The 14174-nt window shown below is 42.9% G+C and overlaps 1 protein-coding gene across 3 annotated transcripts in view; it reads right to left on the reverse strand.

Moving 5' to 3' along the window:
* Nucleotides 1–212: 212 nt before the first annotated feature.
* Nucleotides 213–14174, reverse strand: part of LOC119888958 (transcription factor COE3-like) — a 195996-nt gene continuing 182034 nt past the window's right edge. For 2 of the 3 annotated variants that reach the window (XM_038699771.1, XM_038699770.1), the window contains exons 14-16: nt 8306–8485; nt 2153–2242; nt 213–584 (exon numbers count right to left, since the gene is read on the reverse strand). In XM_038699771.1, coding sequence (XP_038555699.1) covers nt 553–584; nt 2153–2242; nt 8306–8485 — 302 coding nt within the window. In that variant the 3' untranslated portion in view covers nt 213–552. The remainder of the gene's footprint in view (nt 585–2152; nt 2243–8305; nt 8486–14174) is intronic. The other variant, XM_038699772.1, reaches the window with a different exon arrangement.

Genomic DNA, 14174 nt, shown 5'->3' on the forward strand with positions numbered 1-14174 from the left:
GGTGATGTCATGGCGATGAACAGAAGCTCCCGGTGGACACGCCTCCTTCCTGTCTCACAGTGGTTCAAACTGATCTGAGACCTGTTCCAGTCTCCACAGACTTCTGAAGTCAAACTAACAGAACTCAGCACACGTAGTACTGCAGACACCTGCCCTCCCTCAGTTCACTCCTCCCTCAGTTCACTCCTCCCTCCCTCCCACCCTCCCTCAGTTCACTCCTCCCTCCCTCAGTTCACTCCTCCCTCAGTTCACTCCTCCCTGACCTTTGACCTCCTGTGAAGGAGCGCCGCCTGGACATGGAGCCACCGCAGACGTCTTTGAGAAGACACTTCCCGTTTAGCGGTCTGCGGTGGCTTCAGCCGTCAGCGGGGTGAAGTCCCACAGCGAAGACGAAGAGTCAGACTTGACCTTCTGCTGCAGGGGTGGATTCTGGGTCACAGGGGGATGATGGGATGGGTTTCTCGCTGCTGTTGTTGTGGCGTTTCAGGTGGGCGGTGGGCATCAGCGCTGGGGGGTAGGGGGTGTCTGACGGTATCTGGCTGAGAGTCGTCCTCACATGGGCGGGACGATGAGACCTGCCATAGCTGCAAGACGACACACAAACAGAATCAGTCAGGTTCGGCCTGACGAGCTCGTCTGAACTCAGAAACAACCTGAAACATCTCGGACACGCCGCCGCGTCGCAGGATGACTCCTCTGCTTATCCACCTTTTAGCATTTCTGTCTTTCTATAAACAGAGAGGACGTGACTCCCAAAGAAACTAGTGGTTTAGTTTTCTTACAACAAGTGAAAAGAAGAAAACGGTGTGTTCGCAGAAAAGCTGCAACTAACCAATATTTTTGTTTTGGTCTTTAAGTTTCAGAAAATTGTGCAAAATGTTTCCAAGAGCCCAAGAGGACGTCCTCAAACGTCTTGTTTTGTCCACAACCCAAAGATATTCAGTTTACTGTCACAGAAACCAGAAAATATTCACATTTGAGAAGCTGGAATCAGAGAATTTGACTCAAACCAATTAATCGATTTTGAAGATAGTTTAATTGTTGCAGCTCTAGATTGCAGGTTTTTGCTGTCGATGCGTTTGAGTACGGTAAGCCGTACTCACGATTAGCTATTAAAAAGCTGCTACTACTTATTTATTAGTTACTAGAAACTATTCCCGTTTTACAAGTAACAACTTTTCCGCAAGTTACTTTTAACTAATTGCACATTTTTGCCTCTCAAACCTACGGAGCTCTGCAGTTCAGATATCACTTTTTCATTAGTTACTGGTAACTAAGAGTATTAATATCTAATGAATTGTTACTAGTAACTATTTAATATGTGATATCTGCAGAGCCCCATACGTGTGAAAGGCAAAAATGTGCAATTAGTGACAAAAAAAAAACTTGTTGTAATAATGTTCTTGACACAAGCATTCGTAGTTCCCAAAACCCGAGTGCTGTCATGAAAACACAGACGTTGCATTGATCACATGGAAACAATGACAACATGCATCCATTGTTCAAAACTACGCTAAAAGAATCAGAACCTGCTGAATATCTAGTCAAGGTTAGGCAGCTGGAGGCAGACTGCCGCACTAGAATCAAGAAAACATTTACTTTTTTATTAGAAACAGGTTTAAATAACTAAATGTTTTTACTTGTCTAGTGAAAATAAGACTTTCAGGGTTGATGATGTGGATTTTTCAACAGTGCTGAATAAAAAGCTCTCAAAGACGCCAGGCTTCTTTTAATTTATGACACAATAAATATCATAACCATGACTCTCTGCGTAATTTCACGGCTTACTGGCCAAAAAACAAATTACATTTTTAATTGTTATTCCTTAACATTTGTACCAGTTTTGGGCAGATGTATCCAGAAAGATCTCACCTGATTCAATTCTTGAGCTGTTTATATTTGACGCAGGTTGAGTTATTAAGACTTAAAGGATAAAAAAAGCAGTTAAAACTTTTAAACATTTTCTATTTTATTCTGAAATCCCACAAAGTGCCAGCAGTTATGGATCAACTTTGACCTCCGAGTGTTTAAAACCAGGTCTCATTATCTTTACAGTGACGCTGGACGTCTTTTGCGTCCAGGTGAGGCGTGGACAGGTGGACAGCAGAGGACGGGGGTGCTGACAGGCGGGAGGGGGGGGTGGGATGCTCACCCTGGAGGTTGCTGCCATTGGTGGTGGTGCAGGTGGGGGGCGGGGAGGTCTGTGGCCGCACGACAGGGGCGAAGGCGCTCTTCTGTTTGACTGCAGAAACCATATGGACAGGAGAGAATGAATAAGGGCCTACGGGAGCAGAGGAAGAGAGAGGAGGAGGTGAGGAAGACGAGGGGTGGAAGGAGTCCTACAGGAGGAGGAGGTGACGGTAACGAGCAGGCAGACTGACAGAGGAGGTGAGTGATCGGATGGAGGTGAATCATGCAGGAGGAGGAGGAGGAGGGGGGGGATGAAGAGGAGGGGGAATGGGTCCCGACCTCGGTCTGAGGGAACAAACATGCTCCGAACACAAACAGCTGCACATCTGGCAAAGTTGATCCATAACTTTAAGGACTTTTATTGTGAAAAACCAACCTGATCCAACATGAGAGCAGCAGCAACTTCGTGCACACACCTGTACAGGTGAGCAGGTGTGTGTGTGTGTGTGTGTGTGTGCTGAACCCATCGTTTGTTCTCCTCCTGTGTCTATAAAACAGCTGACTTCTGATTCAGATTCAAGCAGCAGCTCAACGTGGTCTGATATCTTCATCTCCAGAGCTGGAGGCTGGACGACGTTAGCCTAGCTTAGCATAAAGACTGGAAGCAGGGGGAAACTGCTAGCCTGCCTCTAAACCTCCCTGATAGTGGACTGTAACTAAATACATTTACTCAAGTACTCAACTGAAGTACAATTTAGAGGTATTTGTACTTTACTTGAGTATTTTCTCTTCCTGCTCCGTCTCAGAGGGAGAAGTTGGACATTTTATTTCACTACGTTTATCTGACAGCTTCAGTTACTTTACAAAGTCAGAGTTTTACACAAAACACATGAAGAGTTTATAAAAGATGATGTTTAGTAATAAATTAAGTAATATTAATATAAGTAAATTATATATTAAGTACAGCAAGTACATTAGTTGATTGCTAGAAAATCAATTGGCAATTATTTTTCATGTAAAAACATTTCATGTGAAGATTTGCTGCTTTTCCTTTTGATTATTTTTAAAGTTTTTTAAATCAGAGGTTTGGACTGACAGAACAAACATTGTGAAGGAGTCTCTTTGGGCTCTGAGGAACATTTCTCACTATTTACAGAAGGGTTACAATCAATTAATGAAGAAAATAATCAGCTGATTGATCCAGAATAAAATCATAAATTGCAGTCTGATAGTTCAACCTCAAACAACTACAGCAGTAAAATCCTGCTTTACATTAATTAATTGAATTAGTAGTAATAGTCTAATATATAAAATAGTACAGCCACAAAACATGTTTCATTCTGGAGTGAGTACTTTTACTTGTAACAGACTATATTTACAGTGAGGTATTAGCACTTCAAACCCAACAGCCGTGTACGTGACGACATAACTGTTTCTCTCTGTGACTGAAGCTAACGTTACAGAAGCTAATGTCACTGAAACAAATCTTAAGTCACTTTAGTAGTTGTTCCAGAACTTTCAATCAGATCACATCATCTTTCTTAGCAGAATTTAAAAAGAAAAATATCTGAAGAAATGCTCAGAAAGGAATTTATTTTGTACATCTTCACTGACAACCGTGATGAAAAGCTCTACAAGAGCTGTTTTATAAATCACTTTATTTCAACATTTAACTTAATAAATTAAATATGAGAAATCTAGTGCACTGTGGCTGTGTTCTAATGTCGCTGAAGCTAACGTCACTGAAACCAACATCACTGAAGCTAACGTCACTGAAGCTAATGTTACTGAAACCAACATCACTGAAGCTAACGTCGCTGAAACCAACATCACTGAAGCTAACGTCACTGAAGCTAATGTTACTGAAACCAACATCACTGAAGCTAACGTCACTGAAGCTAATGTTACTGAAACCAACATCACTGAAGCTAACGTCGCTGAAACCAACATCACTGAAGCTAACGTCACTGAAGCTAATGTTACTGAAACCAACATCACTGAAGCTAACGTCACTGAAGCTAATGTTACTGAAACCAACATCACTGAAGCTAACGTCGCTGAAGCTAATGTTACTGAAACCAACATCACTGAAGCTAACGTCACTGAAGCTAACGTCACTGAAGCTAATGTTACTGAAACCAACATCACTGAAGCTAACGTCACTGAAGCTAATGTTACTGAAACCAACATCACTGAAGCTAACGTCGCTGAAGCTAATGTTACTGAAACCAACATCACTGAAGCTAACGTCGCTGAAGCTAATGTTACTGAAACCAACATCACTGAAGCTAACGTCGCTGAAGCTAATGTTACTGAAACCAACATCACTGAAGCTAACGTCGCTGAAGTTAAAGTTACTGAAGCTAACATCAATGAAGACAACATCACTGAAACCAAAGTTACTGAAACCAACATCGCTGAAGCTAATGTCGCTGAAGCTAACGTTACTGAAGCTAACATCACTGAAGACAACATCACTGAAACCAACGTTACTGAAACCAACGTCGCTGAAGCTAACGTTACTGAAGCTAACATCACTGAAGACAACATCACTGAAAACAACGTTACTGAAACCAACGTTACTGAAACCAACGTCGCTGAAGCTAATGTTACTGAAACCAACATCACTGAAGCTAACGTCACTGAAGTTAAAGTTACTGAAGCTAACATCACTAAAGACAACATCACTGAAACCAACGTTACTGAAACCAACATCGCTGAAGCTAACGTCGCTGAAGCTAATGTTACTGAAGCTAACGTCACTGAAGTTAAAGTTACTGAAGCTAACGTCACTGAAGTTAAAGTTGCTGAAGCTAACGTCACTGAAGACAACATCACTGAAGCTAACGTTACTGAAACCAACATCGCTGAAGCTAACGTTTCAGAAGTTAAAGTTACTGAAGCTAATGTGACTGAAGCGAACATTACTAAAGCTAACGTCACTGAAGTTAAAGTTACTGAAGCTAGTATTACTGAAGATAACGTCACTGAAACCAACATCGCTGAAGCTAACGTCTCAGAAGTTAAAGTTACTGAAGCTAATGTGACTGAAGCCAACATTACTAAAGCTAACGTCACTGAAGTTGAAGTTACTGAAGCTAATATTACTGAAGACAACATCACTGAAACCAACATTACTAAAGCTAACGTCACTGAAGCTAACAGCACTGAAGCTAACGTCACTGAAGCAAACGTCACTAAAGGTAACATTACTGAAACTAACGTCACTAACGCTACAGCGACTGAGGCAAAGGTCACTAAAGGTAACATTACTGAAACTAACGTAGCTAATGTCACTGAAGCTAACGTCATAGAGCTTCCATGTGTAGATGATGTGATGAAAGGACCATGAGTCTAACTTAGCTAAGTTACCTAGCTAGTAGCAAGCAAGTTATGAACGTTAGCTTAGCAGTGCAGCACTAACAAGTTGGTGACGTATATTGTGCGAGACAAAAGATTTAGTTCATTGAGCACTTTCACACAAAACTAAATGTTGTTTTACAACAAACTGCGACTTTCTTGACTTTAAATGATCTTTTAAGCTAACGTGTGTAAAAACAGGATCCAAACATTAGTTGTCTCTAGCTGCTGGCTAACTAATTTTTCTGAATTAAAGTCCCATGGGGCAGCAGGGAGGGATAATTCCAAATTGGTGTAAAACTTTCTAAGGTCACTGTAAATGAAATAATCTGGAGGCCACGACCTCGTGTGTCTTTAACTTTAGCACAAAACTCGTCTTTAAACCACAAACTCTTGTCAATTTAAATTCTCGCTAGTGAACATGCTGTATCCTGTTGGTTTAGAGGTGTTGGTTGATGTGTTGTTGAACTTTGGACAGAGCCATGCTAGCCGTTTCCCCCTGCTTCTAGGCTTTATGCTAAGCTAGGCTAACCAACACTGACTCAGAGAGAAAAGAGATTTCAGATGGTGTTGAGCTGCTGCTTTAGGAGCTTCTGCAGAATTTATGGACCTCAGTGAGTCTGTAAATGATTCAGGGACAGCGTTTGAAAATGGATCTGTAAAATGAAACGGGGGAATGTAAATGTGATTTATCGCTTCATGCCAACAGCTCTCAGTCTGTCCTGGACCGCTACTTCTTCCTCCTCACATTCCCTCCTCTCTTTCTTGGCTCCTTCTCAATGTTTTTCTCTTTCGTTTTCCAGCTGATATTAATGGATTCGGCCCAAAGCGTGAATGCATGAATGCATGAAGGATGCGGTGAGGATGTTAGTGGGGTTAGTAGAAGAGGAGGGAGCGGGGTGAGGAGGAGGAGGAGGATGGACAGTGGGACAGTTGGAGGAGGAGGAGGGAGGAGGTGAACAATGCGTGGCGGTGTTCAAGTCGACACACACACATTCAAACCCTCGACGGAGGGAAACTGTAGCTCAGCCAGGCGAGATGTGAGCCCACCTTTTGTTTGTTCGCCAGGGACGACAACATCACCTGGCACCGAGACGCAGTTTGAGCTCGCTACCTTCTAAACGAGTCTCGCTGAGACTCGGCGAGCTCTTTGATACAGAAGCCAAAACAATGGAGACGCTCCCCGCGGGTGAGTTTCGACTTTACCAGTCTCCAAAACACACCTGCGCCTTCCAAGCAGCAGCTCCGACTCCAGGCGTGTTAATCAGAGCCGAGCGGAAAGTTTCAGAGCAACAACTGAAAACTACTGAAGCATCGACTCGTCTCCTGCAGCAGCAAATGCTTCACCTTTACTCACTTTCATTACTCTGTGCACCACAACTGCATCTGTCCGGGAACAGCTACTACTCTACAACAAGTAAATATATATATTAAAAGTATTTCAATTCCAATATCATGATTTTAAGCTACAGCCAGAGCAGCACAGGAGTCTGATAATAAAATATTGGCCAATCTTATTATATCATTAAATATATAACTAACATGTCTGGTAAGTTTGTTTTCTACCAAGAAATGTTCTGAGCGCAACATTTTACACTTTTTTTACAATTATCTTTGTAACTACTCTGTGTAGTACGGAAGCCTTAAGAGGCCAAACATTCATACATTTTATTTACCCCGTTTTCCCAAAATAATTTAATTTGTTTTCCCGAGATCTCAAGTAATTTCAGATTGGGAAAACATTTGTTGTTTTAAAGTATTGACACAAATAACTTGAGATCTCAAGAAAACAAATTAAATGAACTTGTTTCTCGTTCGAGAAAACATCATCTGTTATTTCAAGACAAAGACATAAATAAACCAACATTTTGGGAAAACAGCATTTATTTCGAGATAGTGAGTAATTGACTCTAGACAAATTTAATTTACTTGCTATCACGGGAAATCGGAGTAAATAAAATTTATGAATGGATGGCCTCTTAGGGCTTGCGTACTATAGAATAGTATCTGTAATGAGCTTGATATCAACAGATTTACTGACCTCTCCTATGCTGTTATTGACGAAGGTAATCGCTTTAATAGCTTTCAGCCATATTAACGTTCTTCCCTTCTTCACTTCATGATTTCCAACTCTTCTAAAAGCACAAATCAGAAATATCACAAATGCAGTCGATGTTGGGATTTTTCTACTTCAGAGGATCACTTCATACGTTTTCAACTGCTTTCAGTAAATAAACTTAAACTAACCTGTAGCCCAGTAGCTTAGGGGTGAAGACGTGCAGCAGCAACGTTCACATTTCCTGTAACCTTTTTTACCATCACTGTCCAACAAAGGCTGAAAATCCACACATACATTATAAAAACAACTTCAAGTGCTTTCATCTTATACTTGAACCGACACCTCAACTCCTTTCAGTGCTTCCACATCAACTGGAGCTTCAGATAAACGTTATCATTAACCTTCAACATCCACTGCTTCACAGGCTAATACTTAAACCGACACGTAAACTCGTTTCTACTACTCCTCGAGTGCTTCAGCTTCAGCGCAACTTAAATAATTTTGAAACGTGTAAACTTGTTTCAATGTCAACGTGTGAAAACATTTAAACTGTTTTAAATGTTTCAGCTTCAGATTTTCAGTTGTGAAGCAGAAATTTCTTCACAAAACTCAACTTTCAGCTAATTCAGAGTAACTTGTTTCCCTTAAATGAGAAACAGCGCAGTGTGTTTTTGACTGCACCTCCTGCTAACTGCCACTCAGATGGATAAGGTTTGTTTTCATGTTTAATCAAATTAAATGTCTTAACTGACTCACTTGCGTAAGCAGAGTTGGTGGAGCCGTTGAGGAAGCTGGGGGATCCAGGTACGCCCAGGTTGGTCATCCCTGCTCCGTATCCGTTCATGGTGGACGTGATGGTGTTGTAGTTGGACTGCTGAGGCGTGGAGCTCGGCACGTAGCCGCGAGGAGACACGCTGTTCGAGTTACGGGAGTAACCTGCGAGGAGGAAACACAAGATCAATTCTTCAAACCTGCAGGATCCTGAGCCAGCTGCATCGAGCTGCCCTGAAAACATAACGGGCGGCTGTGGCTCACGAGTTAGAGCGGGTTGCCCGTTAATCGGTCAAAATTGGTCGGCTGCAAGTCGAAGTATCCTTGGGCAACATACTGAACTCCGCCAGTGTGTGAATGTTAGTTTCTGTTTGAGCACTTAGGCTCAGCGTGTGAATGCAGATGTAGAGTAAAAGCGCTTTGAGTGCTCAAAAAGACAAAAACAAAGGCGCTATACAAGTACGGAGCGTTTACATAACCAGGCTGCGGTTAACACAAGGTGGCGTTACGTTTCCCCAACAACGTACGGTGAAACTGCTAAACATGTAAGAGGTTTGAATGAGTTCTTCTCTTCTGTTCTGTTCTTCAGCTCAATTTAGAGGTTCTGTTTTTTTACGTCCATGACATCAGTCTGCAGTCACTGGTGAAATATAAATGTGCAGTGAAATGAAATTTTTCAGTAAGTACGTTTTGTTTTATGCCTGTTTGTCGCTAGCTAAAATTAGCATCCCAGCTAATATCACAGTTAACATGAATTACAGTTGCGCCTAGCTAACCAAGCTAGCTAGCTCCACCCTCTCGTCCAAACATGGTCACATCTGATTCCACAAACCAACACGGGACGTCACGGTTGCTGCCTTCAAAATAAAAGCACATAAGCCGTCTGTCGGAGCTAGATCAAATGTGTATTTGATATTATTGGATATTTGTTAAACATGTAATATTCTGTTTGAAATAAATAAGTTGTTTCATAGTAGCCTGTTTCAGTTTTGTGTGAGAGGAATTAAAGGCCTGTCCCAAATATAGAGGGTAGGCGTTGATGTCACTTCCCCTTCTGGAACATGCTGGACTAAGTGGCAAAACATCTGTTACCATGGCAGCGTTTAGCAAACTGGGAGTAAAACAAGTGATTATTTGCTCAAATTAAAGGCGGTCGGACTCGACAGTGATCCTAACTGCTTACCAAAGAACGAGCGGTCCAGCTCTTTCCCATTTGTGACATGTTGTTTGTGTTTTAGCTGATTCAAGCTAACGCTGCTGCTCGTCTTTCTGCCACACAGTGAGCGTAACTGCGTTCTGTGACATCATGCGTACATCCTCTATAGGCTGGGTCAATTCAGTGATTTTAGCAAATAAAAGCCTGGGCTATTATTCAAAGTTTTACAGTATTAAGGAATTTATTCAACCTGGAGAAGATGCGTTCACTCTTTAGTGATGTCTTTTGATTGATATTAATGTATTCTGACATTCAGAGAAAACAACAGCTCTCTTCCACGATAAGAACTTTTCTAGAAACTGGAAACAGGATCTGAAAATAGTTCTTGAACCGTAGCAGATTTTTGAAATTATGTACTAAATTGTGCTGCTGTTGGTTTTTTAATCTGTTGTTGGACTGATGTGTGATCAGCCAAGTTCTTAACAAGTAAATGTTCCCGCCAGAGGTCCGACACAGATCTGCAGAATCTCGCCAAACCCAACACGCATTAATTAATTTTTTAAAAAGAGACGCAATCCAAAAAACACGAGGGCAGTTAGAGTTGATGCAAAGTGTGTCAGATATGTTGCCGTGTGTGTTGTAACACTGCAGGACCGCCTGGATCTCTCTGACCTCCTCGCTGTGACCTCAGCAGTGACATCATCAGGCCTGTCACTGCTGCTCTCCTGTTACCGACTGCTTGCCTCCCCACAGGCGAAGTCTGCCCTTCATCTCTCACCTCGCTGCTGCGCTGCACTTACCTTAACGCCCCCCCCACCCCCCCACGCTCCCGCTGATTGACCCTCATCCAAGATGCATTGAATACCAATGTTCCCTGCAGCTCTCAGTCTGACCTTTAACCCCCTCAAGAGGCTCCCGAGTTCCCACCGATCTCGGGCCGAGTTCCCCGAGCAGAGCCAACAGTGTGCCAAGCAGCACATTGCAGCCCGACCCCCCACCTCCACCCCATTCCCTCCACCCTCGTCCATTTCCTGATTCGGGCCAACGCAATTCCCAGCAGGAGAGGCTGATGGAGCGCTGCCCGGGGAACGAGGAGGGCCGGCGATGGGAAACACATGTGGAGGAGAACAGTGCAGGGAGCGGCCGAGAGCAGCAGCTCACACTGAAGGTTTGTTCTTTGGTACAAAAAAGAAACGTTTAGCAAACGGACCCAGCACTCGGGCCTGTTTGTTCTGGTGTGTTCCGGCTCTCTGCCCGTCCACGGCAGCGTGGGAAGCACATCTGATGCAGATCACATCCTTGCAGTTGGGTTTCTGCGAGCGGCTGATTATCCGCTCCACTGACAGTTTGGTTTCTCTGAGTAAACCGTCGCTGAGGAATTCCCTGCAGCTGGACCGTTGGGTCGGGTTTTAATTAGAAACTCGACTCTGGCGGCTGTGAAACACATCGAACAGGTTGCAGTGCTGAGCTGAACACGACGGTCCTCGAGGCCTGAGAGGCTGAAGCTGCGACACAGAGCTCTGAAACTTCAGTGACGTTATCACTAATAATAATAATTATGACTCACGTTTTCCAGAAAATATTCTTCTTGACCTTCGGGGCAAATTTCTGAGGTACAATATTCTGAAGTCAACGTTCACTTAAAGCTTTTTCAGGAGCTTTCGATCACTGACTTCAGTGACAGAACCCCCCCCCCCATCACGTGATTTATTCCGTAATTTATTTCTAAAAACTGACTATTTAAAAGCTACTAGTTCTTTACTAATAACTATTCCTGTTTTACTAATAACAATTTATTAGTTACTTGTAATTAATTTTTAGTTGCTAGAAACTAATTGCACAGTTTTGTCCACGAATCTACGGGTCTCTGCAGTTCAGATATCACCTATTTACTAGTTAAGTCGAAAAGATACTGCTAATATTTTAATTCTTACTTACATATTTTTTGTAAAATGGCTTTTTGATAGTAATATTTTAATTCTCAGTAGTTAATAGAAATAGTTAATAGTAATTATTCATTAGTTGCTAGTAACTTATGAAGAGGTGATATCTGAACTGCAAAGCCCATAAATTCAACTGTACAATTAGTTTCTAGTTACTAAAAAATAGTTACTAGTAACTAAGGAATATGAAAATAGTTACTGTTAACTATTCATTAATTACTAGTAACTAATGAAGAGGTGATACTGACAGCAGAGCCCATAGATTCAATAGTAAAACTGTGCAAATAGTTACTAGTAACTGAAAAATAAGCACTAGTAGCTAAATAATATATACTAGTAAAATGAAAATAGTTACTGTTAACGTCTATGAAGACTCTCGGTCATCCAGGTCATAGTTATCCAACGAAGGTTAAAGTCAAGAGCAACTGGACTTGGTCTTGACTTTAACCTTGGTTGGAGTTACTGTTAACAGTTCATTAGTTACTAGTAATTAATGAAGAGGTGATATCTGAACTGCAGAGCGCCGTAGATTCCAACGGCATGAATGTTCAACACTATAATAGTTACTGTAATGGCAGAAAATAGTTTCCTCTTACATTTAATCTTTTATACATGTTCTTTTATTATTATCATTACTATTATTGTTTATGTTGTGTATATATATATATTGTTTTTCATCCTTAACCTTTTCTCTCTTGGTTAACGTTTGTCCACATATGGAGGGTTTAGGTCAGAGCTTTGAGAATGTTTAGTGTTATCCTTTTTTTCTGATCCTCTCCTGTCCTTGAATGTTCCTTCAAGGCCTGGAGAGGATCTCTGTTCCCCAACACATAGAAACCTGGACTGTGTAAAAGATCATTATCGTCCCTTCGCTCGGGGCCAGACGCCCGAAGCTGCCCTAGGCCTCTGGACCAGCTCATTTTCTGTTCTAGTGCTTCTCTGTTTGTTCTCTTTCGTTAATAAATTCTTCAAAGACAGCGGTTTGTTGTAACTCAGTTATTTGCTTAATCCCTCACCAGCAAGATGCACAAGTTACTAGTAACTAATAATGAAGTACTTGTAATTGATTGTTACTAATAAAACGGGAATAGTTACCAGTAAGTGTTTCATTTTACTAGTTGCTGCAATTAGCGACTAGTAAGTGAATAAATGTTACTGATAACTGAAGATTAAGTACTGGTAGCTTTTTAAATAGCGACTAGTTTGTTTTAAGGACTAAACTTTTTGCCGTACGTAACGAGACCTGAGCAGGTTTCAGTGGCTGAAGGTGAGTAAGTAAACCTTGAGTTGAGAATATTTTAATAACTCAGGCAGCGTCCACCTCTGTTTACATCTGGATGCTAATAATTGGTTCGGCGTGTCGGACTCTAACTCGTCGTCTCCACCACCTCCGCCCGTCAGCTGTCAGGGTGAAGCAGAAGGAGGAAGACGAACTCCAGAGGAAGAAAGTGAAGTATGAAACAGCCTCTTCAGGAGGATGACGCTGAGCAGGCCAAGCTGCTCTGAATTAGCGCCGTAAATTACTCGCCTCGTCTGGCTGATAAGGCCTGGGCTCGGGAGCCGCTGTTTTTATTAATGTTTTAATCACGGCGGATAATTGCGAGGGGCACAAAGAGCTGTTTCATACTTCATAACGGCGGGGGGGGGGCGGCGGTCAGACCCTCGGTGTAATGTTTCCGTCCGGAGAGCTCGACGCACATAAACTACCGAGTCATGATTTTTCAGCGCGGCCGCAGCCTCGGTTCCCATGACCTCATGGATTCCTGTAAGGTGTTCGCTGCCCGGCCGATGGGAAAAGCAGACGATGGTTTGGGGCGGGGGGGGGCGGGGGCGTCCGGGGAGAGAAAGCAGCTCTATCTGCTTCCTGTCGCGGCGTGTTCACAAGCTGCACGTTCTCCTGAGCGTCCCTGACCAGAAGCAGAACCGGCTGCTGAAAGCTTTCCTCTGATTCTCTCTATTTTTCTTCTGGTCAGTGAAACTCGTGTTCAGATTTAAACCAGCAGTGGACGCCGCTCCTAACACTTCCTGTCTGTCTGTCAGCCTGACGTCGCCTCCTCGGAGCCTCAGAAACCAGTAAACCATCAGAGAGCCTCTCTGCTGGCTCACAGGTTCCTTCATCACCATCAACCCTGTGGATTCATCCGCCGCTGAAAGTAGTCCCCAACAAATGTACTATTTCCTCCTTCCTTTCCTTCTAGTCTCTTTCCTTCCCTCCTTGTCTCTTTCCCTCCCTTCCTTCCCTCCTTGTCTCTTTTCTTTCCTTCTTGTCTCCTTCCTTCCCTCCTTGTCTCCTTCCTTTCCTTCTTGTCTCCTCCCTTCCCTCCTTTTCTCTTTCCTTCCCTTCTTATTTCCTTCCCTCCCTTCCTTCCCTCCTTGTCTCCTTCCTTTCCTTCCCTCCTTGTCTCCTTCCTTTCCTTCTTGTCTCCTCCCTTCCCTCCTTGTCTCTTTCCTTTCCTTCTTGTCTCCTTCCCTCCCTTCCTTCCCTCCTTGTCTGTTTTCTTTCCTTCTTGTCTCCTTCCTTCCCTCCTTGTCTCCTTCCTTTCCTTCCCTCCTTGTCTCCTTCTTTTCCTTCTTGTCTCCTCCCTTCCCTTCCCTTCTTTTCTCTTTCCTTCCCTTCTTGTTTCCTTCCCTCCCTTCCTTCCCTCCTTGTCTCCTTCCTTTCCTTCTTGTCTCCTCCCTTCCCTCCTTGTCTCTTTCCTTTCCTTCTTGTCTCCTTCCCTCCCTTCCTTCCCTCCTTGTCTGTTTTCTTTCCTTC

The sequence above is a fragment of the Micropterus salmoides genome, unplaced genomic scaffold (genome assembly GCF_014851395.1).
Source record: "Micropterus salmoides isolate LMB-PRFRI ecotype aquatic unplaced genomic scaffold, ASM1485139v1 Ms_hic_scaffold_5, whole genome shotgun sequence".
NCBI classification, from domain to species: domain Eukaryota; kingdom Metazoa; phylum Chordata; class Actinopteri; order Centrarchiformes; family Centrarchidae; genus Micropterus; species Micropterus salmoides.